General features: G+C 38.1%; 1 protein-coding gene across 7 annotated transcripts in view; it reads left to right on the top strand.

Annotated features, from left to right (window-relative positions):
• ZNF484 (zinc finger protein 484) overlaps window positions 1-22846 on the top strand; it is a 38145-nt gene extending 15299 nt beyond the window's left edge. For 5 of the 7 annotated variants that reach the window (XM_045772439.2, XM_045772438.2, XM_087858843.1 and 2 more), the window contains 3 exons: window positions 6064-6190; window positions 6641-6733; window positions 19581-22846. In XM_045772439.2, the coding sequence (XP_045628395.2) occupies window positions 6064-6190; window positions 6641-6733; window positions 19581-21886 (2526 nt within the window). In that variant the 3' untranslated portion in view covers window positions 21887-22846. The remainder of the gene's footprint in view (window positions 1-6063; window positions 6191-6640; window positions 6734-19580) is intronic. The other 2 variants (XM_087858845.1, XM_087858846.1) reach the window with 1 other exon arrangement.
• Window positions 22847-23852: the final 1006 nt, after the last annotated feature.

Genomic DNA, 23852 nt, shown 5'->3' with positions numbered 1-23852 from the left:
TCTGTTTTGTTTCATTGATCTAGGTGTCTATTTTTTGTGCTAGTACTCTACTGTTTTGATTACTAGCTTTGTAGTAGCTCTTAAAATATTAGATTGTGAAACCTCCAGCTTTGTTCTTTGATTGCTTTTGCTATTCAGGGTCTTTTGTGGTTCCATAAAATTTTTTTAGTATTATTCTACTTCTGTGAAAAACACTATAGGCATTTTTATAGGAATTACATTGAATCTATAGATTGCTTTGGATAGTATGGAATATTAACGGTATTAATTCTTCCAATCAGTAAGCATGGTATATCTTTCCATTAGTTTGTGTTGCCTTCAGTTTCTTTCTTTCATCATTGTTGTTAGTGTGTAGAAACGTAACTAATATCTGTATATTTTCTATATTTATTTTGTATCTACGACTTTATTGAATTTCTTTCTTTTTTTAAGTTTTCATTTAAATTCACTTAGTTAACATACAGTATAGTATTAGTTTCAGGTGTACAATATAGTGATTCAACAATACCATACAACACCCAGTGCTTATCACAAGTGCCCTCCTTTATCTCCATCACCTATTTAACACATCCCCCCCACACACACACACCTCCCCTCTAGTAACCATCAGTTCTCTATAGTTAAGAGTCTGTTTCTTGGATTGCCTCTTTTTTTTTCACAATATGCGAGTTCCTCAAAAAGTAAAAAAATAGAACTACCCTATGATCCAGCAAAGACACTACTGGGTATTTACCCAAAGAATATAAAAATACTAATTCTTAGGGATATATGCACCCTGATGTTTACAGCATTATCTACAATAGCCAAATTATGGAAACAGCCCAGGTGTGTCTCTCTCTCTCTCTCTCTCTATATATATATATATCAGACGTGAAAAAGAATGGAATCTTGCCATTTGCAACAACATGGATGGAGCTAGAGAGTATAATGCTGAGCAAAATAAGTCAGTCAGAGAAAGACAGGTACTGTACAATTTCATACATATGTGGAATTTAAGAAACAAAGCAAATGAGCAAAGGTGAATTTATTTATTTCTAAAATTATTTTGATGGCTTTAGGGTTTTCTGTGTGTAGTACCATGCCATCTGCAAGTTTTACTTCTTCCTTATCGATTTGGATGCCTTTTTTCCCCCTTTCTGTTTGCTCCGTCCTGGATTTCCAGTATTACGTTGAATGGAAGTGATGAGAGTGGAGATCCTTGTCTTGCCCTTGATGTTAGAGGAAAGGCTGTCAGTTTTTCACCATTGAGTATGTTAGCTGTGGGTTTGTCATTTATGGCCTTTATTATATTGAGTTGTGTTCCCTTTAAACCTGCTTTGTTGAAATTTTTTTTTCATGAACAGGTGTTACATTTTGTCAAATGTTTTTTTCTGTATCTACTGAGATGACTATATGATTTTTTCATCTTTCATTTTGTTAATGTGGTGTATTGTGTTGATTGATTTGTGAATATTGAACCATTCTTGCATCCTAGGAATAAACCTAGGAAGAAATAGATAAATTCCTAGAAACATACAATCTTCTAAAACTGAACCAAAAAGAAATACAATATCTAAAACAGACCAATTACCAGAAATGAAATTGAACTGAAAATGAAAAAATTCCCAACAGACAAAAGTCCGGGACTAGATGGCTCCACAGGTGAATTCTAGGTGAATTTAAAGGAGAGTTAATACCTACTCTTCTCAAATTATACTGAAAAACAGAAGAGGAAGGAAAGCTTCCAAATACATTCTGAAGGGCCAGCATTACCCTGCTCTTAAAACCAGACAAAGACACTACAAAAATGAAAACTTTAGACCAATATCCCTGATGAACATAGATGCAAAAATCCTCAGCAGAATCTTAGCAAACTACGTTCAACAATACATTAAAGGGATTGTTCATCATGATCAAGTGGGATTTATTTAGTCTTTGCTTTATCTTGAACGTTTAGTCCATTTACATTCAATGTAATGGCTGATATACTTGCATTTATATATGCTGTCTTATTAGTTTTACATTTGAACCATCTATTTAATATTATTTTCCCATTCCTTTCTTGATCTTTTAGATTATTCAAAATTTCATTTTTTCCTTTGTTAACTTGCTCATTATATATATTCTTTTATTTGTTACCATAGATATTATAATATTCATCTTTAACTCATTATTATTTCTACCTCTTTTTCAATAATTCTGGGATACTAAATCACCTTAATTCCATTTACCATCCCTCACTTTTGCATTATTATTTTCATGCATTTAAATTCTACATATATTTTAAACATTGCTAGATATTACTGTTACTGTTTTCTATAGTCAATATTTGCAGTTTTATAAAGTTGGATTTGAGGAGATTCTTGAATGTTTGGGTTGACGTCATTCACTGATACCTCTCAAATATTGCTTCTGCCCCACACTGTCCCTCAATCTTCTCAGACTACAATATTTATTCTTTTTCACTGTGTCATATATGTGACGTGTCACATGATCTTGTGTTTATTTTCATTTAAAAAAATCTCTGTGCTTCAGTTTGGATATTTTCCATTTTCTTGTCTTCTATTTCAATAATTCTGTATTCTGTTAAACCTATCTCAGTTCTTGATTTAAGATATTAAATGTTTTGGGGTGCCTGGGTGGCTCAGTCGTTAAGTGTCTGCCTTCGGCTCAGGTCATGATCCCAGGGTCCTGGGATCGAGCCCCGCATCGGCTCCCTGCTCCACTGGGAGCCTGCTTCTCCCTCTCCCACTCCCCCTGCTTGTGTTCCCTCTCTCACTGGCTGTCTCTCTCTCTGTCAAATAAAGAAAATCTTTTTTAAAAAAGATATTAAATGTTTTAACTTTTGAATTTTCATTTGATTCTGTATTATAAATCCTACTTCTCTAATGAAATTCTCCATCTTTTCATCTAACTCCAGTTCCCTGTAAGACTATTTCTGTTGAATATTTTTTCATCTGATTTTGGGTATTTGGACCTATCTTTTGGTATGCATAGGAATTTGTGTGTGTGTGTGTGTGTGTGTGTGTGTGTGTGTGTAACAGTATATGAAGCATTGTAGAGGATCTGGATGGTGGTATCTTTCTCAACAGAGGGTTCATCTATCCCTTTGCACCTTTATCCAATCAGGCACAGTGTTTGATCAAGGCCAAGTTGAAGCCCTAAGACTTAATCAACCTCTGATTCACCCTGGCCATCCAGGATTTTCTGCTGAGAGCCCAGTTTGTCCTCTGTGGACCCTGCTCCTGGTAGATGCCCAACTCTGTTTTCTTCCCAGACTACAGAAATTTTGCTTTGCTTTTTCAGATGCTATCTGGTTAAGTTTTTAGTCTTTTGCCCATTTAGCCTTAGAATTTGGCAGATGTCCTGAGGAGAAAACTGGCTGTGTGTTTGAGTCCTGGTTTCTCTGTCATCCAGCTACAGCCTTCTACTGGTTCAAAGCTGGTTTCTACCTTTGCCAACACCTAGAATTGGTAAATATTTCCAGTGTAAAAGTAGCTACATACATCATCTTAAATCTTCAATGTTCTCTCCAGAGTTTTAACCCCTAAGAGCTTTCCTGTACTTTGAAACAGTTGATTTCAGTGTTTCATATGGCATTTATAGTTATTCTCGGAAGAAACACCAGACTGCCACAAGGTATTGTATCCCATCTGGAAATGGCAGTGCCTCAAAAGAGTCCTTTTTACACCATATATTCATCCATTTAAAGTATACATTCATTGGTTTTTAGTATATTCACAGAGTTGTATGACCGATATCAGTTTTAGAACATTTTCTTTAACTCCCCCCTCCAAACTTATACTTTTTGCTGTCACCCCCTAACCCTCACATTCCTCTTAGCCCTAGGCAATCACTGATCTTCTTTCTGTAACAGTAAGTTCTGTTCTGAACATTTTATGTTAATGGAATCATGCAATATCTGGCCTTTTGCGACTGCTTTTACTTAGCATGTTTTCAAGATTCATCCACTTTGTAGCATATATCAGTACTTTATTCCTTTTTATGGTTGAATATCATTTTATTGTATGGATATAGCACATTTTTTAAGCCATCATTAGTTCACAGACATTTGGGTTGTTTCTGTTTTTTGAATATTATGAATAATGCTATTATAAACAATCACGTGCAAGTTTTTTGTGTTCAAATGTTTTCATTTCTATTGGGTATATACCTAGAAGTGGACCCCTTGGGTCATATTGTAACTCTATGTTTAACTTTTTGAGGAAATGCCACAGTTTCCCAAAGTGGCTGTACCATTTTATATTTTCACCATCACCACATGAGGATTCCAATTTTTCCACTTCCTCACTAATGTTTATTATTATCTGTCTTTTTTATCGAAGCCATCCTAGTGGGTATATTTCCCTGATGGCAAATAATATTGAACATCTTTTTTATTATAGTCATTTCAGTGAATTTGAGGGGGTATTTTTTTTAAGATTTTATTTATTGATTTCACAAAGAGAGAGGCAGCGAGAGAGGGAACACAAGCAGGGGGAGTGCTGAGCAGGGAGCCTGATGCGGGGCTCGATCCCAGAATGCTGGGATCATGACCTGAGCCGAAGGCAGACGCTTAACGACTGAGCCACCCAGTTGCCCCTGAAGGCGTATTTTCTATATGACCTTATGACTAAAGATATTGAGAATCTTTTCATGTGATTTTGGCCATTTGTTTATCTTTGAAGAAATGTATAATCAGATCTTTACCCATTTTAATTGGATTATTTATTTTTTATTGAGTTATAAGAGTTCTTTATGTAGTCTAGGTACAAGTCCCTTATTGGACATATAATTTGCAAAAATTTTATCCCAGTTTTTGGGTTGTCTTTTCACTTTTTTTTTTTTAGAGATTTTATTTATTTATTTGTCAGAGAGACACAGAGCACAAGCAGGGGGAGCAGCAGGCAGAGGGAGAAGCAGGCTCCCCGCTGAGCAAGGAGCCTGATGTGGGACTTGAGCCCAGGACCCTGGGATCAAAACCTGAGCTGAAGGCAGATGCTTAACTGACTGAGCCACCCAGGCATCCCATCTTTTCACTTTTCTGATGATATCCTTTTAAGCACAATTAATTAAGTCCAATTTATCTATTTTTTCTTTAGTTGCTTGCGCTTTTGATTTTATGTCTAAGGAATCATTGCCAAATCCAGTGCCAAAATTAGTTAAATGTACATTTGGCTAAATATAAGAATATTTGGGCCTTTCATCCACTTTAAGCTAATTTTTTATATGGTATGAAGTAGGAGTCCAACTTCATCCTTTTACCTGTGTCTATCCACTTGTCCCAGCACTATTGTTGAAAAACCTTTTTTTTCCATTTTTAATTATTTTGACACCTATGTTGAATATCAGTTGACTATAAATATGAGGGTTTATTTCTGGATTCTCTGTTGCATTCCATTGACCTATATGTCTCTCTTTATGCTAGTACCACACTGTTTTGGGGGGAAAAAAGCCTTTTTAAAATCATCTTTTTAAAAGAAAGAATGGACTTATTCAGTGGATAAGTTCAAAATGAATGGCAGAATATATTTTATTTTTTACGTGAAGTGTTAATGACATGGCATAGAAAAGAATGCACAAATCATATGTTTACAATTTTATGAAATTTCGTAGCTTATTTCTTTGAAACTAGTATATCAATAAAAGCAAGACCAAAACTACCCAGAATATCATCAGTACCACAGAAGGAATGGCATGATACTTTTTTTTTTTTAAAGATTTTATTTATTTATTCGACAGAGATAGAGACAGCCAGCGAGAGAGGGAACACAAGCAGGGGGAGTGGGAGAGGAAGAAGCAGGCTCATAGCGGAGGAGCCTGATGTGGGGCTCGATCCCCCTGATGCCGGGATCACGCCCTGAGCTGAAGGCAGATGCTTAACTGCTGTGCCACCCAGGCGCCCCGGCATGATACTTTTAATAAGATTTATTTTTTCCTTCAAGATAGTAATATAAGATTTTGGTGTTTAGTGAGAACCTTATATGTGGTAGCATATTAAAAATTATTAAAAGTAGTTCCTAAATATCTTGTTTCCATTCGCCAGTCCTCATCCTTCACATTGAATAGGAATGTGTTTTTCAGGGAGCAGTGTCATTCAAGGATGTAACAGTAGACTTCAGCAAGGAGGAGTGGCAACAATTGGACCTTGCTCAGAAAAGCCTATACAGAGATGTAATGCTGGAAAACTATTTCAACTTGATCTCAGTGGGTAAGAACAGCTCCACTGGGGATAAGGTTGTACCTGTTTGAGTATATTTTTCATTCTCAGTGGAATTTTTGAAATCTGTGGGATTTCTGAGGTATGTGGGAGGTCTAATTATCCCTTTGGGGTATTATGAATATACTTCTCTTCTGCATGAACTTTTCTTTTCTTTTTTTTTTTAAGATTTTATTTATTTATTTGACAGAGAGAGAGACAGCCAGCGAAAGAGGGAACACAAGCAGGGGGAGTGGGAGAGGAAGAAGCAGGCTTCCCAGCAGAGCATGGAACATGATACGGGGCTCTATCCCAAGATCCTGGGATCGCGCCCTGAGCCAAAGGCAGACACTTAATGACTAAGGCACCCAGGCGCCCCTGCGTGAACTTTTCTGAAAAGTAAATGGAATACTTCACTGAATGGCCTCTGAAACCAAATCTTCTATCATTTCCTGTTAATAGGGTGTCAAGTTCCCAAACCAGAAGTCATCTTCAACTTGGAGCAAGAAGAGCCACGTATGCTGGATGGTGAAATCTCAAGTCAGAGCTGTCTCGGTGAGTAGAGAACAAGAGCATAGGGAGACAGCATGAATGAATTGGAGTTGTACTGGCAGAGGCTGGCAGCTGTGAAATGCTGTTAATATGACACTTCTGTAATACTCTGTACTTTTGGAACTGCACGGGTAGAGTTGGTATAGTCCTCATAGACATTTGAAAGCCATCCCCACCTAAGGCCTCTTCCCTCTTATTTTTGTCTTCGTTTGACTCTCTAGGAGGGAATGTGCTATAATTACTGGTACTTTGGATCTGGGATCCTGCTTTATGGTTTTTCTCCCTTTCTCTAGCATTTTTATTCTTTTTACCTCCATCACATCAAGATCTTTTTTTTTTTTAAGATTTTATTTATTTTTTGCGAGAGAGAGAGAGCGTGCGAGCGAGCACCAGTTGGAGAGGGAGAAGTAGACCCTCCACTGAGCAGGGAGCCTGTTGTGGGACTCGATCCCAGGACCCTGGGATCATGACCCGAGACGAAGGCAGACACTTAAGTGACTGAGCTGCCCAGGTGCCCCCATCACATCTTAAATCCTTTTCTTACATATTCAGATACTCATTGACTTTTTAAAATTTACTCTGGGACACATTCTTGAGAGTTTCTTTTCATTTTCTCTCTTTCCCCTTAGTGCTTCAGAATTGTCATTTAGAGATGGCCTCCCTTTATTATCTCCCATGCCTCCTCCATCCATCAACTTTGAGGGTACCATTGCTACATTCAGGGGACAGCTTTTTGCTGTATATGACAGTAGTAGTTATGTTGCCTGAAATTTTCTTTTTACTTGGCTAGTGTAACACAACATTGACTTGATTTTTCTAAGTAATTTACTTATTTTGGCATTTTACAAAACGTTTTTGTGCTTTGTTTACAGGAAATTGAGGTTATTATGTTCCTTATTTGTTAATTAATATCATTATCCGTGTGTTTACCCCCCGCCCCAGTTTTGTTTTTTCAGTTCTCCCTTTTAATTCTCACTCCTCGTATTTGTTTTAATCTTTAGAGGTAGCTGCTCTAATGTAGTTGATATGTTTGCTATCTATCCTTGAATTTGTAGGGTATTTGTAAAATTTAAATTGTTGGTATTTTTAATTTGTAGAAATGGTACTGTGCTATCTGTCCTACTCAGTTTCTTATTTTTTTTCTATTAGCACTAAATTGGTTCATGTTGCAATGTGTTTTTCTAGAAAAGCTCATTGCTTCTAACCGATGCCACATTCCGTACTGTGGATATATACCACATTTTACTTGTCCAGCTCCCCACTACTGCAGTCAGTACTGCAATAAATTTCCTCATGAATCTATTCTTTGGCAATGAGAATTTCTTTGGGAAGAGTAATAGGGTTGCCTTCTCATTGGGTAATAATATTCTATTTGATGAAGTATGACCACAGTATTTTCTAGATTGGATATGTCATTCTACAATCCCAAGTGTACAAGGATATCAGTTTCCCTACATCCCTGCCCCTCTTTCTAATAATTTGGCCAATCCAATGGATTATACTTACTAATTACTACTTTAATTTGTGTTTCTCTAATTAAATATTTTGAACATCTCATCATATATCTTGTAATAGATTTTGACTTCATTACTCTTTCCAGTTTTATTGAGAAATAACTGACATATATCACTGTACGAATTTAAGGTATACAACATGATGGTTTGATTTGCATATACTGTGAAATGATTACCACCATAGGTTCAGATAAAATCCATCTTCTCATATGGATACGATTAAAAAAAAAAGGGAAATAGGAAAAATTGTTTTTCCTTTGTGATGAGAACTCAGGATCTACTCTCTTAACAGCTTTTCTATATACTGTACAGCAGCGTTAGCGCCAGTCACCATGCTGTGCCATCACATTCCTTGTACCTGTAACTGGAAGTTTGTACCTTTCGACCACCTTCCTCCGGTTCCTCTCCCTGACCCTCTGCCTCTGGTAACCACAAGTCTGATCTCCTTTTCTATGAATTTTTTTTAAGATTCCACATGTAAGTGATATTATGTAGTATTTCTCTTTCTCTGACTTACCTCACTTAGCATTATGCTTTCAAGGTCCATCCATGTTCTTGCAAACGGTAGGATTTCCTCATTTTTTATGGCTGAATCCATTGTATATATACACTACAACTTTATCCATTCATTCATTGATGGATACTTAGGTTGTTTCCATGTCTTGACTATTATAAATATTACTACAGTGAATGGGGGGTTGCAGATATCTTTTCAAATTAGTGTTTTTGTTTTCTTTGGATATGTTCCCAGAAGTGGAATTACTGGATCATACGATATTTCTGTTTTTAATTTTGATGATCCTCTGTGCTGTTTTCCGTAGTGGCTACTCCAGTTTACAGCCCCACCAAGGGTACACGAGGATTCCCTTTTCTCTACATCCGTGCCTGCATTTGCTATCCATCTTATTGATGATGGAAATTTCTAACAGGCATGAGGTGATAATCTCATTGTGGTTTTAATTCACGTTCCTCTGATGATGATTGAGCATCTTTTCATACACCAGTCAGCCTTTCATATATCTTCTTTGAAGAACTATCCATTCAGGTCCTTTGTCCATTTATTTTCTCATCTAGATATATTTTTTTAAGTTTTTATTTAAATTCCAGTAGTTAATATATAGTGTTATATTCGTTTCAATATAGTAATTCAACATTTACATACAACACCTGGTGCTCACCACAAGAGCACTCCTTAATCCCCATCACCTATTTCCCCATTCCCTCACCCCTCCCCTCTGGTAACCATCAGTATATTCTGTACAGTTTTTTTTTTTAAGATTTTATTTATTTATTTATTTGAGAGAGAGAGCATGCGTGAGACAGCAGGAAGACAGGAGAGGGGCAGAAGGAGAGGGAGAAGCAGACTCCCCGCTGAGCAGGGAGCCTGATATGGAACTCTGTCCCAGGACCCTGGGATCACAACCCAAGCTGAAGGCAGATACTTAAGCGACTGAGCCACCCAGGCATGCAGTGTGTTCTCTATAGTTAAGAATCTGTTTCTTGTGGCAACTGGGTGGCTCAGTCGTTAAGCGTCTGCCCTCGGCCCAGGGCCTGATCCCAGGGTCCTGGGATCGAGTGCCACATCGGGCTCCCTGCTCCACTGGGAGCCTGCTTATTCCTCTCCCACTGCCCCTGCTTGTGTTCCCTCTCTCGCTGGCTGTCTCGCTCTCTCTGTGTCAAATAAATAAATAAATAAATAAAATCTTTAAAAAAAGAAAAAGAATGTTTCTTGGTTTGTCTGTCTCTCTCTCTCTTTACCCCTTGGCTCATTTGTTTTGTTTCTTAAATTCCACATGTGAGTGAAATCATATGGTATTTGTCTTTCTCTGGCTGACTTATTTCCCTTAGCATAATACTCTCTGTCTCTATCCATGTAGTTGCAAATGCCTTTGCCCATTTTCCCCAAGTTTTTATTTAAATACCAATTAGCTAATATACAATGTAACATTAGTTTCAGGTGTACAATATGGTAATTCAGCACTTCCATACAACACCCAGTGCTCATCACAGTGCCCTCCTTAATCCCCATCACACATCTAACTAACTCCCCCCCGCCCCCCTCCAGTAACCATCAGTGTGTTCTCTATAGTTAAGAATCTGTTTCTTGGTTTGCGTCTTTTTTCTCCCCTATGTTCATTTGTTTTGTTTCTTAAATTCCATATACAAAAGGAATCATATGGTATTTGTCTTTCTCTGATTGACATTTCATTTTGCAAAATACTCTCTAGCTCCATCCATGTCATTGCAAATGGTAAGATTCCATTCTTTTTATGGCTGAGTAATATTCCATTATATACCCCCCATATCTTCTTTTCTTCTTTATCCATTCATTAGTGGATGGAGATTTGGGCTCGTTCCATACTTTGGCTATTGTTGATAATGCTACTATAAACATCGGGGTGCATGTATGCCTTCGAATTGGTATTTTTGTATATTTGGGGTAAATACCTAATAGTGTAATTTCTGGATCATAAGGTAGTTCTATTTTCAGCTTTTTGAGGAACCTCCATATTGTTTTCCACAATGGCTGCACCACTTTGTACTCCCACCAATAATGTAAGAGGGTTCCCCTTTCTCCACATCCTTGCCAACACCTGTTGTACCTTGTGTTGTTGATTTTAGCCATTCTGACTGGTGTGTGGTTTGATATCTCATTGTAGTTTTGATTTGTATTTCCCTGATAAGGAGTGATGTTGAACATCTTTTCATGTGTCTATTAGCCATCTGTAATTCTTCTTTGGAAAAATGTCTGTTCATATCTTCTGCCCATTTTTTTCCACTGGATTATTTGTTTTTTGGGTGTTGTGTTTTATAAGTTCTTTATATATTTTGGATACTGTCCTTTTATCAGTTATGTCATTTGCAAATATCTTCTCCCATTCCATACGTTGCCTTTTAGTTTTGTTGATTGTTTCCTTCACTGTTCAGAAGCTTTTATTGTGATGAAGTCCCAATAGTTTATTTTTGCTTTTGTTTCCCTTGCCTTAGGAAACATTTCTAGTAAGAAGTTGTTACGGCCGATGTCAAAGAGGTTACTGCCTGTGTTCTTTTCAAGGATTTTGATGGTTTCCTGTCTCACATTTAGATCTTTAATCCATTTTGAATTTATTTTTATGTATGGTGTAAGAAAGTGGTCCAGTTTCATTCTTCTGCATGTTGCTGTCCAGTTTTCCCAAACCCATTTGTTGAAGAGACTGTTTCCCATTGGATATTCTCTCCTGCTTGTCAGAGATTAATTGACCATATATTTGTGGGCTCATTTCTGGGTTTTCTTTTCTATTCCATTGATCTGTATGTCTGTTTCTGTGCCAGTACCATACTGTCTTGATCACTACAGCTTTGTAATATTACTTGAAGTCCAGAATTGTGATGACTCCAGCTTTGCTTTTCTTTTTCAAGATTGCTTTGGTTATTCAGGGTCTTTTGTGGTTTCAAACAAATTTTAAGATCATTTGTTCTAGCTCTGTGAAAAATGCTGTTGGTATTTTGATAGGGATTGTATTAAATATGTAGATTGCTTTGGGTAGTATAGACATTTTAACAATATTTGTTTTTCCAGTCCATGATCATGGAATGTCTTTCCATTTCTTTGTGTCATCTTCAGTTTTTTCATCAGTGTTTTATAGTTTTCAGGGTACAGATCTTTTACGTCTTTGGTTAGGTTTATTCCTAGGGTATCTTATTATTTGGGGTACAGTTGTAAATGGGACCGATTCCTTGATTTCTCTTTCTGCTGCTTCATTATGGATGTATAGAAGTGCAACAGATTTCTGTATGTTGATTTTGTATCCTGCAACTTTACTGAATGCATGTATTGGTTATAGCAATTTTGGGTGGAGTTTTATAGGTTTTCTATATAGAGTATCATGTCATCTGCAGATAGTGAAAGTTTGACTTCTTCCTTGCCGATATGGATGCCTTTTATTTCTTTTTGTTGTCTGATTGCTGTGGCTAGGACTTCCAGTGCTATGTTAAATAACAGTGGTGAGAGTGGACATCCCTGTCTTGTTCCTGACCATAGAGGAAAAGCTCTCAGTTGTTCCCCATTGAGGACACTATTAGCTGTGGGTTCTTCATATATAACCTTTATTATGTTGAGGTTTGTTCTCTTTGTCTGTACTTTGTTGAGGGTTTTTATCATGAATGGTTTTACTGAGAATTTTTGCATCCGTGTTCATCAGGGATATTGGCCTGTAGTTCTCTTTTTTTAGTGGAGTCTTTGTCTGGTTTTGGTATCAAGGTAATAGTGGGCTAATAGAATGAATTTAGAAGTTTTCCTTCCTTTTCTATTTTTTGGAATAGTTTGAGAAGAATAGGTATTAATTCTTCTTTAAATGGTAGAATTCAGTTGTGAAGCTATCTGGTCCTGGACTTTTGTTTGTTGGGAGACTTTTGATTACTGGTTCAATTTCTTTGCTGGTTACCGGTCTCTTCAAGTTTTCTATTTCTTCCTGTTTCAGTTTTTGTAGTTTATATGTTTCTAGGAATTTATCCGTTTCTTCCGGGTTGTCCAATTTGTTGGCACATAGTTTTTCATAATATTCTCATAATTGTTTGTATTTCCATGCTCTTGGAGAACCAGCTCTTGGTTTCATTTATCTATTTTTTTAGTTTCTGTATCATTTATTTCTGCTCTATCTTTATTATTTCCCTTCTTCTGCTGGCTTTAGACTTTGTTGTTCTTTTTCTAGCTCCTTTAGGTGTAAGTTTAGGTGGCTTATTTGAGATTTTTCTTGCTTCTTGAGTAGGCCTGTATTTTATATACTTCCCTCTTAGGACTGCTTTTGCTGCATCTCAAACATTTTGGTCTCTTATGTTTTCATTTGCATTTGTTTCCATATTTTTTAAAATTTCTTTTTTGATTTCCTGGTTGACCCATTCATTGTTTAGTAGCATGTTTAACCTCCATGTATTTGTGGTCTTTTCAAATTTTTTCTTGTGGTTGACTTCAAGTTTCATAGTGCTGTGATCTGAGAATATGCATGGTATAATCTCAATCTGTTTGTGCTTGTTGAGGCCTGCTTTGTGGCCTAATATGTGATCATTTCTGGAGAATGTCCCATATACACTTGAAAAGAATGTGTAGGGGCGCCTGGGTGGCTCAGTCGTTAAGCGTCTGCCTTCGGCTCAGGGCGTGATCCCGGCATTATGGGACGGAGCCCCACATCAGGCTCCTCCGCTATGAGCCTGCTTCTCCCTCTCCCACTCCCCCTGCTTGTGTTCCCTCTCTCGCTGGCTGTCTCTATCTCTGTCAAATGAATAAATAAAATCTTTAAAAAAAAGAAAAGAAAAGAAAAGAATGTGTATTTTGCTGCTTTAAGATGAAATGTTCTGAGTATCTCCGTTAAGTCCAGTGTATCTGGTCCAGTGTGTCATTCAAAGCCATTGTTCCCTTGTTTATTTTCTGCAGAGGTGATCTGTCCATTGATGTAAGTGGGGTGTGAAGTCCCCTACTATTATTGCATTATTATCAGTGAGTTTCTTTATGTTTGTTATTAATTGATTTACATATTTGGGTGCTCCCAAGTTGGGGGCATAAATTTTTACAATAGTTAGATCTTCATGATGGATAGACCCCATTATGATATAGTGCCCTTCTTCTTCATCTCTTGTTATAGTCTTTGGTTTATATTTTATTTTATTTTTTTAGCAGGGTGGGGAGGGACAGAGGGAGAGGCAGAGAGAGAATCCTACACAGGCTCCATGTCCAGCATATGAGCCCGAGACAGGATTCAGTCTCACAGCCCTGAGATCATGACTTGAGCTGAAATCAGGAGTTGAACACTTAACTGACTGAGCCACCCAGGCGCCCCTAGTCTTTGGTTTACAATCTAGTTTTTCTGATACAAGTACCACTACTCTGGCTTTCTTTTGACACCCATTCACACGATAAATGGTTCAGTGGTTCTCCATCCCCTCACTTCGGTGTCTTTAGGTCTAAAATGAGTCTCTTGTAGGCAACATATAGATGGGTCTTTTTTTTTTTAATCCATTCTGACACCCTATGTCTTTCGATTGGAGTGTTTAGTCCATTTACATTCAGAGTGATTATTGATAGATATGTATTTAGTGCCATTTTATTTCTTGTTTTGTTGTTATTTCTGGGGTTTTCTCTGTTCCTTTCTAGTCTTTGTCACTTTTGGTCTCTTCATTCCACTCAGAGTCCCCTTTAATATTTCTTTCAGGGCTGGTTTAGTGGTCACAAACTCCTTCGGCTTTTGTTTGTTTAGGAAACTCTTTATTTCTTTCTGTTCTGAATGATAGCCTTGCTGGATAGAGAATTCTTGTCCTTTTTCAGTTTTTTAATTGGGTTATTTGGTTTTTTGCTCTTGAGTTGTAAGAGTTTTTTACATATTTTGGATATTAACCTTTTGTCAGATACATGGTTTGTAAATGTCTTCTCCCATTCCATATGTTTTCCTTTCATGTGTTGTTCGTTTCTTTTACTGTTGCAGAAGCTTCTTAGTTTTATATAGTTCCACTTGTTGATTTTGGTTTTGTGACTTGTGCTTTAGGTATCACATCTGACTTCATTTTTGATATTTGATTGCTGACATCCTCTAAGCCTCACACCCCTCTCTTCTTGCCATCAGTCCCACATCTGGGCAAACTGATAAGAAAGCCCAGGTGCTCCCTCCCTTAGTGCTGGTGGGAAGCCGCACAGGAGCAGTCATCCTGGCCCTACCCCCAACCACCATAAAAAAACCAGTCCATCTCCTTTTCTTGCTCTCTCAAGCCACTTTGAACCTGCTTGAGAGTTCTTCCTTGAAAGTTTCATTGCTGAGTAATGAACTTTTTCACACGTTATTGGTGTGACTCTTGACATCTGAACCAAATTTGGGGTGGAGATCCATTCTTCCTCTATAGACAACTTAACGGTTGGTTCAGTGAGCAGGATATCTAGATGATCCCCACCACCACAGGGGTCGTTTTCTTCTCTTGCTATCAGGCTCTCCTGCCTGCTGGCAACTACATACTTTGAGCTGCACCGCTTTATGCTACATTTGCTGAGTCCTATAAGCCTCTGTCAGATATATAACCAACCCACGTTCAAAGTTAAAATTGGCATTTAGGGACAGATGTGTGTCTCAGATTGAATCAGGTGTCTCAATTCCTGCATAAGTTGTGACTAGGTTTGGCTCGGGAATGCATTTCATGCTGTCACCGTTGGTTGTGTGTCTTAAGCAGGCATTGGCTGTTGTGTAGAATAATCAGGGTAATGACTGATACCTTTTGCATATAAAGGCCCATCAGGTGGCCAGTTGTGTGAGGGAAGAGCAGGTACAGTGCAGCATGCTAAAAGCAGATGGCTCCCCTTTCAAAATTTTGTCACGTTCTGTTGTGGTTTTTTTACTTTCCTGGTGACTCATCTTCTCAAATAATTCTTTCTGTCCTTTCTAGTAACTTTTGTCTTCTAGAAAATACCATTTAGGTGCCCTCCTCCTCTTACTTTCCAGTGATATTACTCAAAACCCTGTCTATATTTTTTCATGCCTTTAGGTTATTCTAACCCTATCTGGATGTGGTAATCCCTCCCCACGCCTTTTTTTTTTTTTTTTTTTTTTTACTAATTTATCTTAGGTGCTACTAATAGATTTCATTGCTTAAAACACCATGTTTATCCTGTCATAGCTAGGAGCCAAACTAAAGGTACTGCCTATTATCTAACACGTGACAAATTCTTCTCTCAGTGGGTTTGTAAGCTAAAGAAAGAACATGCCTCATATGTGCAGTTCACATTGTTTCTGTTTAGTGTCCATAATTACGTTTACTTCATTTTAATGTTTTTTAATGATCCCCCTGCATCTGACCGTGTGATTGTTTTGCGATCTGCCTATTCAGATACTTACTCTTTGTGCTTAGACTTCACTTACCTCTTGAGTGGGCCTGACCATTACATGCATAAGCACACGTGGCTTGTTCCTTTTCTAATTCAACAGTCCACAGAAACTCAGACAAAACCACATTAAATTATGTGATAACTGAGTCTTCTGCCCGTTTTTTTTTAATGTTTCTATAAGGAATATTTAGCAAAATTAAATTCTTGAATTTATGTGATAGGCAGAGGAGGTTATTTTTCTCTTTCAGAGGGATTTAAAATTCTTCTTCTGCTAGGAACAATTCAAAGGGCCAATAATTGTAATTGGAAAAGGAAAAGAACTGCATGAAGTGTTTAAAATGTCAGCATTTGTGCATTAAGTGTTGTTTATGGTGCACATCTCTGCCAATTAAACATGAATATGAGTGGCTCAGAATATCTGGTCTTTGTTATTATTTTAAGTTAAAGAGAGACCCCTAGATGATACGTAAAAGAACAATGAATTTTGAAAGAAACAGAGAATCAAAAAAAAAAAAAAAAAGCTGCGTGGGGAAAGAAAATAGTTGACCTGTGGACGATGTGGGGGTCAGGGATGCCAACTCCTCATGTAGTCATGCATCCACATATAATTTTGACTAACCCAAAACCTAACTGCTAATAGCCTGCTGTGGACCAGAAGCCTTATCGATAACATAAACAGTCATTTAACACATATTTTATATGTTAAATACATTACATACAGTATTCTTATGGCAAAGTAAGCTAGAGAAAAGAAAATGTCATTAAGAAACTCATAAGGAGGGGCGCCTGGGTGGCACAGCGGTTAAGCGTCTGCCTTCGGCTCAGGGCGTGATCCCGGCGTTATGGGATCGAGCCCCACATCAGGCTCCTCCGCTATGAGCCTGCTTCTTCCTCTCCCACTCCCCCTGCTTGTGTTCCCTCTCTCGCTGGCTGTCTCTATCTCTGTCGAATAAATAAAATCTTAAAAAAAAAAACTCATAAGGAAAATTAATTTACAGTACTACACTGTGTTTATTGAAAAAAATCCACATATAAGTGGACCCATGCCATGCAAACCTGTGTTGTTCAAGGGTCAACTGTATATGTTTGGATTTAGTAATAAAAGAGACGTTAGTGACTAGTGGAAAGATAGCTTGCATATACACATTTTATTGGCCTGAAGTTATGACCCTGTATTTTTACTGAATGAGCAGTTGAGTCAGTGGTGACAGGAATTGCATATAATTAAACTTTTTAGCACAGGAGCAGATTTTTACACTGAACATTCTTGGTAGCAATGTAAATGTTGCCAGATGTAACAGTGGGTTTATAAGCTAAAGAAAGTGAAAGATTGCAAAAGAATCAAAATCCATATTTAGGAATACAGTATTTTTTTTTAAGATTTTAATTATTTAAGAGAGAGAGCGAGAGAGCACATGAGCAGGGATGGGGGAGAAAAGGAGCAGAGGGAGAGAGAAGCAGGTTCCCCACGGAGCAGGGAGCCAGATGCAGGGCTTGATCCCAGGACCCTGGATTCATGACCTGAGTGGAAGGCAGACACTTAACCGACTGAGCCACCCAGGCACCCCAGGAATCCGGTATTAGATGTTCTCAGGATTAGTAAAAGCCTTTAATGTGTGTGAGTAAAAATGTAACATAGCACCTAAAGAATATGTCTGGGGGTATGACAAGGCCCTGGAGGCAGAATGAAATGGATATGAGGTTGGACTGTGTCTATACTCAAGAACTCTAGTAGAATAAGGTAATAGTATCTATTTTTATGTAAATATTTACTGAGAATCTACTATGTCTTATATGCTCTTCCAGAATTTGGAGTATTAATGATCTTATTCTGGGCAAGAATGGTATATTGGGGAAAGCAAGCTCCTGTCACTAATAGACCCAGAGAACATAAACATTGACCCAGTATCATGTGAGTTCCCAAGTCATTGCATGGCCATCCGCTAGAGCAGAGGCTGGCAAACATTTTGTGTAAAGACCCACAAGTCATTATTTTAGGCTTTATGAGCCATATGATTGCTGTCATTACTACTCAGTTTTGCTGTTTTAGCCCCAAAGCAGCTAGAGGCACTATGAATGAATCTCTGTTCCAATAAAAACTTTATGTACACAGAAATTTGAATTTCATATATTTTTCATGTGTCATGTTCTTTTGATTTTTCTTTTTGACCATTCAAAAGTGTAAAATCCATTTCTAGTTTTTGGGTGGAGGCCTGGATTTAGTCTGAGGGCCATAGTTTTCCAGCCTGTGCCTAGGGCATTACAGGCCACAGAGCTGGGTGCCACCAGTCTGGAATACAGCCAGTGGGAAGAGAAGAGGGTTGTGGAGGCATGCCTACATCCTTAAGACATGGGCTTTGTCGCACAACATAATTTTTACTCCTATTTGACTGGTAAGAACTGAATTACTTTGCTTCACCTCACCATAAATCAGGCTATTGTTTGAGGGCAGCCATGAACTTGGCTACAAGCTTCATACTGCTAAAGGGAGAGGAGAGGTTCTGATGGAAGACTTTCAGGCCCTGCTTCAGACAGCTGCTCCTTTCTCCTGTTATATGCCTCCTGTTGAGTGCATATATCTCTGCACCCCAAACCAGAATAAAGAATTGAGTCACAGACATTTTTTGCCATTTGGCTAAATGAGAATGAATGAAGCTACAGTTGTTTTACCCTAGGGGCACCTGGGTGGCTCAGTTGGTTAAACATCTGACTCTTGATTTCAGCTCAGGTCATGATCTGGGGTCATGAGATCGAGTCCCGCTTCAGGCTCTGCGCTCAGCATGGACTTTGCTTGTCCCTCTCCCTCCCCTTCTGTTCTTCCTCCTACCCCTGCTCACGTGCATGCTCTCTTTCTCGCTCTCTCTCAAATAAATACATCTTTAAAAAAATAGTTTTACTCTACATAAATACATTGATATTTAGGGCAGAGTGATTAATAGGGAAAGAGAAAGTACAGAGATTAGTGGATGAAGGATTAACAAGAATAATAAGGATAACAAGGATATAGACTCAAGTACTTCTTTTAAGCCACACAGTTTGTCACTTTGTTTCTCTGACAGCTTACTGTGTAGTTCTGCTACATACATAGAGCTGATGTAGCTTCACTTTGAATCTCTTCTTTCCAGTTACTAAACATTTGGTTTGGGCACATACCTGCCTCTTCTGTGGCTCAGTTTCCTCATCTGTAAAATGGAGACAATACTGATACCAAGAGCAATGGGTTGTGATGATTAAATGAGTTAGATATAGAACTTAGAACAATGCCTGGCACATCTAAATGGTACTGCTTATTATTTAGTAAATGCAAGACAAGTATTTGTTTTATTGCTATACATTATATATAAATCTATTACTACTCATATGTATTTTATACATATTTGTTATATTTATATAAAGCCTCTCACAGTTCTCTGTATTCACCCTAAATCAACTGTATTATCCCTTCTATGTTCTCTTAACTTTCCTTTGTGTGTTTTATTTTTTCCTTCTGTTTTAGATGGGGATATTGGTTTTGAAACTTCACAGCAGGGAATGTCTGAAGAAGTTTCAATCCAGTTTGAGAGAATTAATCTCTTCACAAGCAATGACCCATATTCCATTTTAGAATTGTGGCAAGATGATAAACAGACAGGGAGATGTGAGGAAAACCAGAACACAAGTATAACACAAGTTCCCTTTATCAACAAGGGAACGCTATTTAATGAGAGAGATTGTGAATATAAGGACATTGGGAAAATTGACCGTGTAAACACATACCTTGTTCCTGCAAGAAAAAGACTCCAGAGCTATGAATCATTTGGAAGGAGTTTGAAGCCTATTGTAAGCTTATGTGATTATAGAAACAATGCAACAGAAAATCTTGATAAGATTATTGGATATGGTAATATTTTCACTCCTATGAATTCTCATACAGAAACGAATGCTTGTGAATATAACCAGTATAAGAAACTTCTGAGTCATAAGCAAGCTCTCATTCAACATCAAAGAATTCATACTGATGAGAATCTCAATTTATTTTCTGATTATGTAAAAATTTTCACCCAGAAGCCACACCTCTTTGCACATCAAAGTATTTATACTGAAGAGAAACAGCATGAATGCAGCAAATGTGAGATAGTCTTCACTCAGAAGCCCCAACCTGCTGTACCTCAGAAGGCTTCTATAGGAGGGAAACCCTGTACACGCACTGAATATGAGAAGGACTTGTCCCTCAAGTCAAATCATGAGAAAACTCACACTGAGGAGAATCACTGTAAATGCAGTGGATATGGAAAAGCCTGTATGCAGAAGTCAGATCTGTTCAGATGCCAGGGAATTCATATTGGAGAAAAACCCTATGAATGTAGTGAATGTGGGAAAAATGTCTCTCAGAATTCAAACCTCAATGTACATAAAAAAATCCATTCTGGAGAGAAACACTTTGAATGTACTGAATGTGGAAAAGCCTTCACAAGGAAATCAACTCTAAGTATGCATCAGAAAATTCATACAGGAGAAAAACCCTATGTATGTACTGAATGTGGGAAAGCCTTTATCCGGAAGTCACATTTTATTACACATGAGAGAATTCATACTGGAGAGAAACCTTATGAATGCAGTGACTGTGGAAAGTCCTTTATAAAGAAGTCACAACTCCATGTACATCAGCGAATTCACACAGGAGAGAATCCCTTTATATGTACAGAATGTGGGAAGGTCTTCACTCACAAGACAAATCTCATTATACATCAGAAAATTCATACTGGAGAGAGACCTTATATATGTACTGAATGTGCAAAGGCCTTTACTGACAGGTCAAATCTCATTAAACACCAAAAAATTCATACTGGAGAGAAACCCTATAAATGCAGTGACTGTGGAAAATCATTCACCTGGAAGTCACGGCTCAGGATACATCAGAAGTGCCATACTGGAGAGAGACATTATGAATGCAGTGAGTGTGGGAAAGCCTTCATCCAGAAGTCAACACTAAGTATGCATCAGAGAATTCATAGAGGAGAAAAACCCTATGTTTGCACCGAATGTGGGAAGGCCTTCTTCCACAAGTCACATTTTATTACCCATGAGAGAATTCATACTGGAGAGAAACCTTATGAATGCAGTGACTGTGGGAAATCCTTCACAAAGAAGTCACAACTCCATGTACATCAGCAAATTCACACAGGAGAGAAACCCTACAGATGTGCTGAGTGTGGAAAGGCCTTCACTGACAGATCAAATCTCTTTACACACCAGAAAATTCATACTGGGGAGAAACCCTATAAATGTAGTGACTGTGGAAAAGCCTTCACTCGGAAGTCAGGCCTCCATATACATCAGCAATCTCACACTGGAGAGAGACACTATGAGTGTAGCGAATGTGGGAAAGCCTTTGCAAGAAAATCAACACTAATTATGCATCAGAGAATTCATACAGGAGAGAAACCCTATATTTGTACAGAATGTGGGAAGTCTTTCATCCAGAAATCACATTTAAATCGGCATCGGAGAATTCATACTGGAGAGAAACCCTATGAATGCAGTGACTGTGGGAAGGCCTTCATTAAGAAGTCACAACTCCATGAACATCATCGAATTCACACAGGAGAGAAACCATTTATATGCGCTGAGTGTGGAAAAGCATTCACCATCAGATCAAATCTTATTAAACACCAGAAAATTCATACTAAACAGAAACCCTATAAAGGCAGTGACTTTACGAAAGCCTTAAACTGGAGGCCACAGCTCAGTATACATCAGAAATCGGATTCTGGGGAAGTGGAGTGCCCAGCATCACAATCATGGTGTGGGGATACACAGTAGTGAGAGGCTACAGCTTGATTAAGAAGCAGGAGGTAATCAAAGCCACCTTACCTCTGGTCAGAAGTATGAATGTCTGGATCACAGAGCTGATGTCCAGTTTCACATATGGGGGAGACACTTGGAAGAAAGTGTTTAAGCAATGTGTGATGGCCGTGCTTAATTACTGGACAGATACTGGGATTGTCAAGCCCCTGCAAATAATAGTAAAAATGCAAGGAGAGAACTTGGCAATCTTTCTTGTTACATGTTATGGATAAGCAGCTTTATAAATTCCGGGCTGTATTCAATATTGACCAAAGAAATTTCTTAATGAGTAGAGTGCTGAGAAAATTTTTCATTGTCTAAGGATGCTGAAATGAAAGCAAAAGTATAGACAATTCAAGTCTATAATGAAGAGAAGCCAGAAGTTTTTGTGAAAATTGACATTAAAGACACAAAGAAAGGATCTTTCTTTTTTTTTCCCCATTCAGAAAGTCAGTTATTTATTGTTTACAGTATCAGTATGTGGAAATTGGGATAAACATCTTCTTATTTGACTTTGAGATTGGCAAATCAGAACCACAGGCTTACTTTAATATTCACAGGCCTCTTTAGTTAACCAGTATGTTCCCTTGTTTATTCATTCCCTACCATGGCCCAGGTAACTCACACCTAGGAGATAAAGTTTTTCCAGCTTGTATCCATACCTAAAGTGACCAGTGAGGTAAGTAGCAGCCCTATAGACTACTTACTATCACCTTAGAACTAGCTCTGAGGGGCGCCTGGGTGGCTCAGTCGTTGGGCGTCTGCCTTCGGCTCAGGGCACGATCCGGGAGTTCTGGGATCGAGCCCCGCATCGGGCTCTTCCGCTGGGAGCCTGCTTCTTCCTCTCCCACTCCCCCTGCTTGTGTTCCCTCTCTCGCTGGCTGTCTGTCTGTCTGTCAAATAAATAAAATCTTTAAAAAAAAAAAAAAAAAAGAACTAGCTCTGAGTCCACAGGACTTAGTCTCAGGTCACAGATACAGCAGTCGTCACTTTGAACACTTAGCCTCATCCACAGAAATATCTATTTTTTTGTTTGTTTGTTTTCAGATTTCTTTTTTTTTTTTTAAGATTTTATTTATTTGACAGAGATAGAGACAGCCAGCTAGAGAGGGAACACAAGCAGGGGGAGTGGGAGAGGAAGAAGCAGGCTCACAGCAGAGGAGCCTGATGTGGGGCTCGATCCCATAACGCCGGGATCACGCCCTGAGCCGAAGGCAGACGCCCAATGACTGAGCCACCCAGGTGCCCCTGTTTGCAGATTTCTGTTTAGGAAAGAGAAAAATTAAGAGAATGGGTTTCAAAACCTAGAATTCTTTTCTTCCAATTTTGTTAATACGTTCTCTGCATAGTCATCACATGCTAGGTTACCGCTGGATGCTACTGTTTGCCTTTGAGTTTGTCTTCTTAAAGAACGGAGTTGCACATTTGAAAGAGTGCTCTTCCTTTCCCCCCCAATCTCTACAAATTAATCTTACTGTGTTTTCAAACCCTTTCTAATCTTCCAGACTTATTCCATCAGATTCTAAAGTGTTTTATCTTCCAGAATATTTGTGAATTTGTGTCTCCTTTAGATCAACCCATTTTTGTTTTGAGTCTTTGTTTTTATATACATTCAAATTTAGAATCGTCACACTCTTCCTGGTTAATTGAAACTTAATCATTATGAAGTGTCCATTTTTATTGCTGCTGATGTTTTTTTGCCTTAAAATTGACTACATCAGATGTTAATACCGTACGTACTCTTCACTTACTGAAGGCTGATTTAAATTAGTATCCACACCGCTCTGGATGATGTGAGCAGCTACACAAGTAGTCCCTTTATTTCCCTCCTGACTTACGTGGTATTGACGTTATGCATTTGGGTTTTGTAAGTAGTTGATGTGGTCCGTCATTATTGTCTCAGAGTCAGTAGTCACCTAGATTAACCCTCATACTTAATCTT

Source organism: Ursus americanus, chromosome 34 (assembly GCF_024610735.1).
Source record: "Ursus americanus isolate L20-20 chromosome 34, mUrsAme1.1.p, whole genome shotgun sequence".
Taxonomy (NCBI): domain Eukaryota; kingdom Metazoa; phylum Chordata; class Mammalia; order Carnivora; family Ursidae; genus Ursus; species Ursus americanus.
This window is presented reverse-complemented; position numbering and strand designations above follow the sequence as displayed.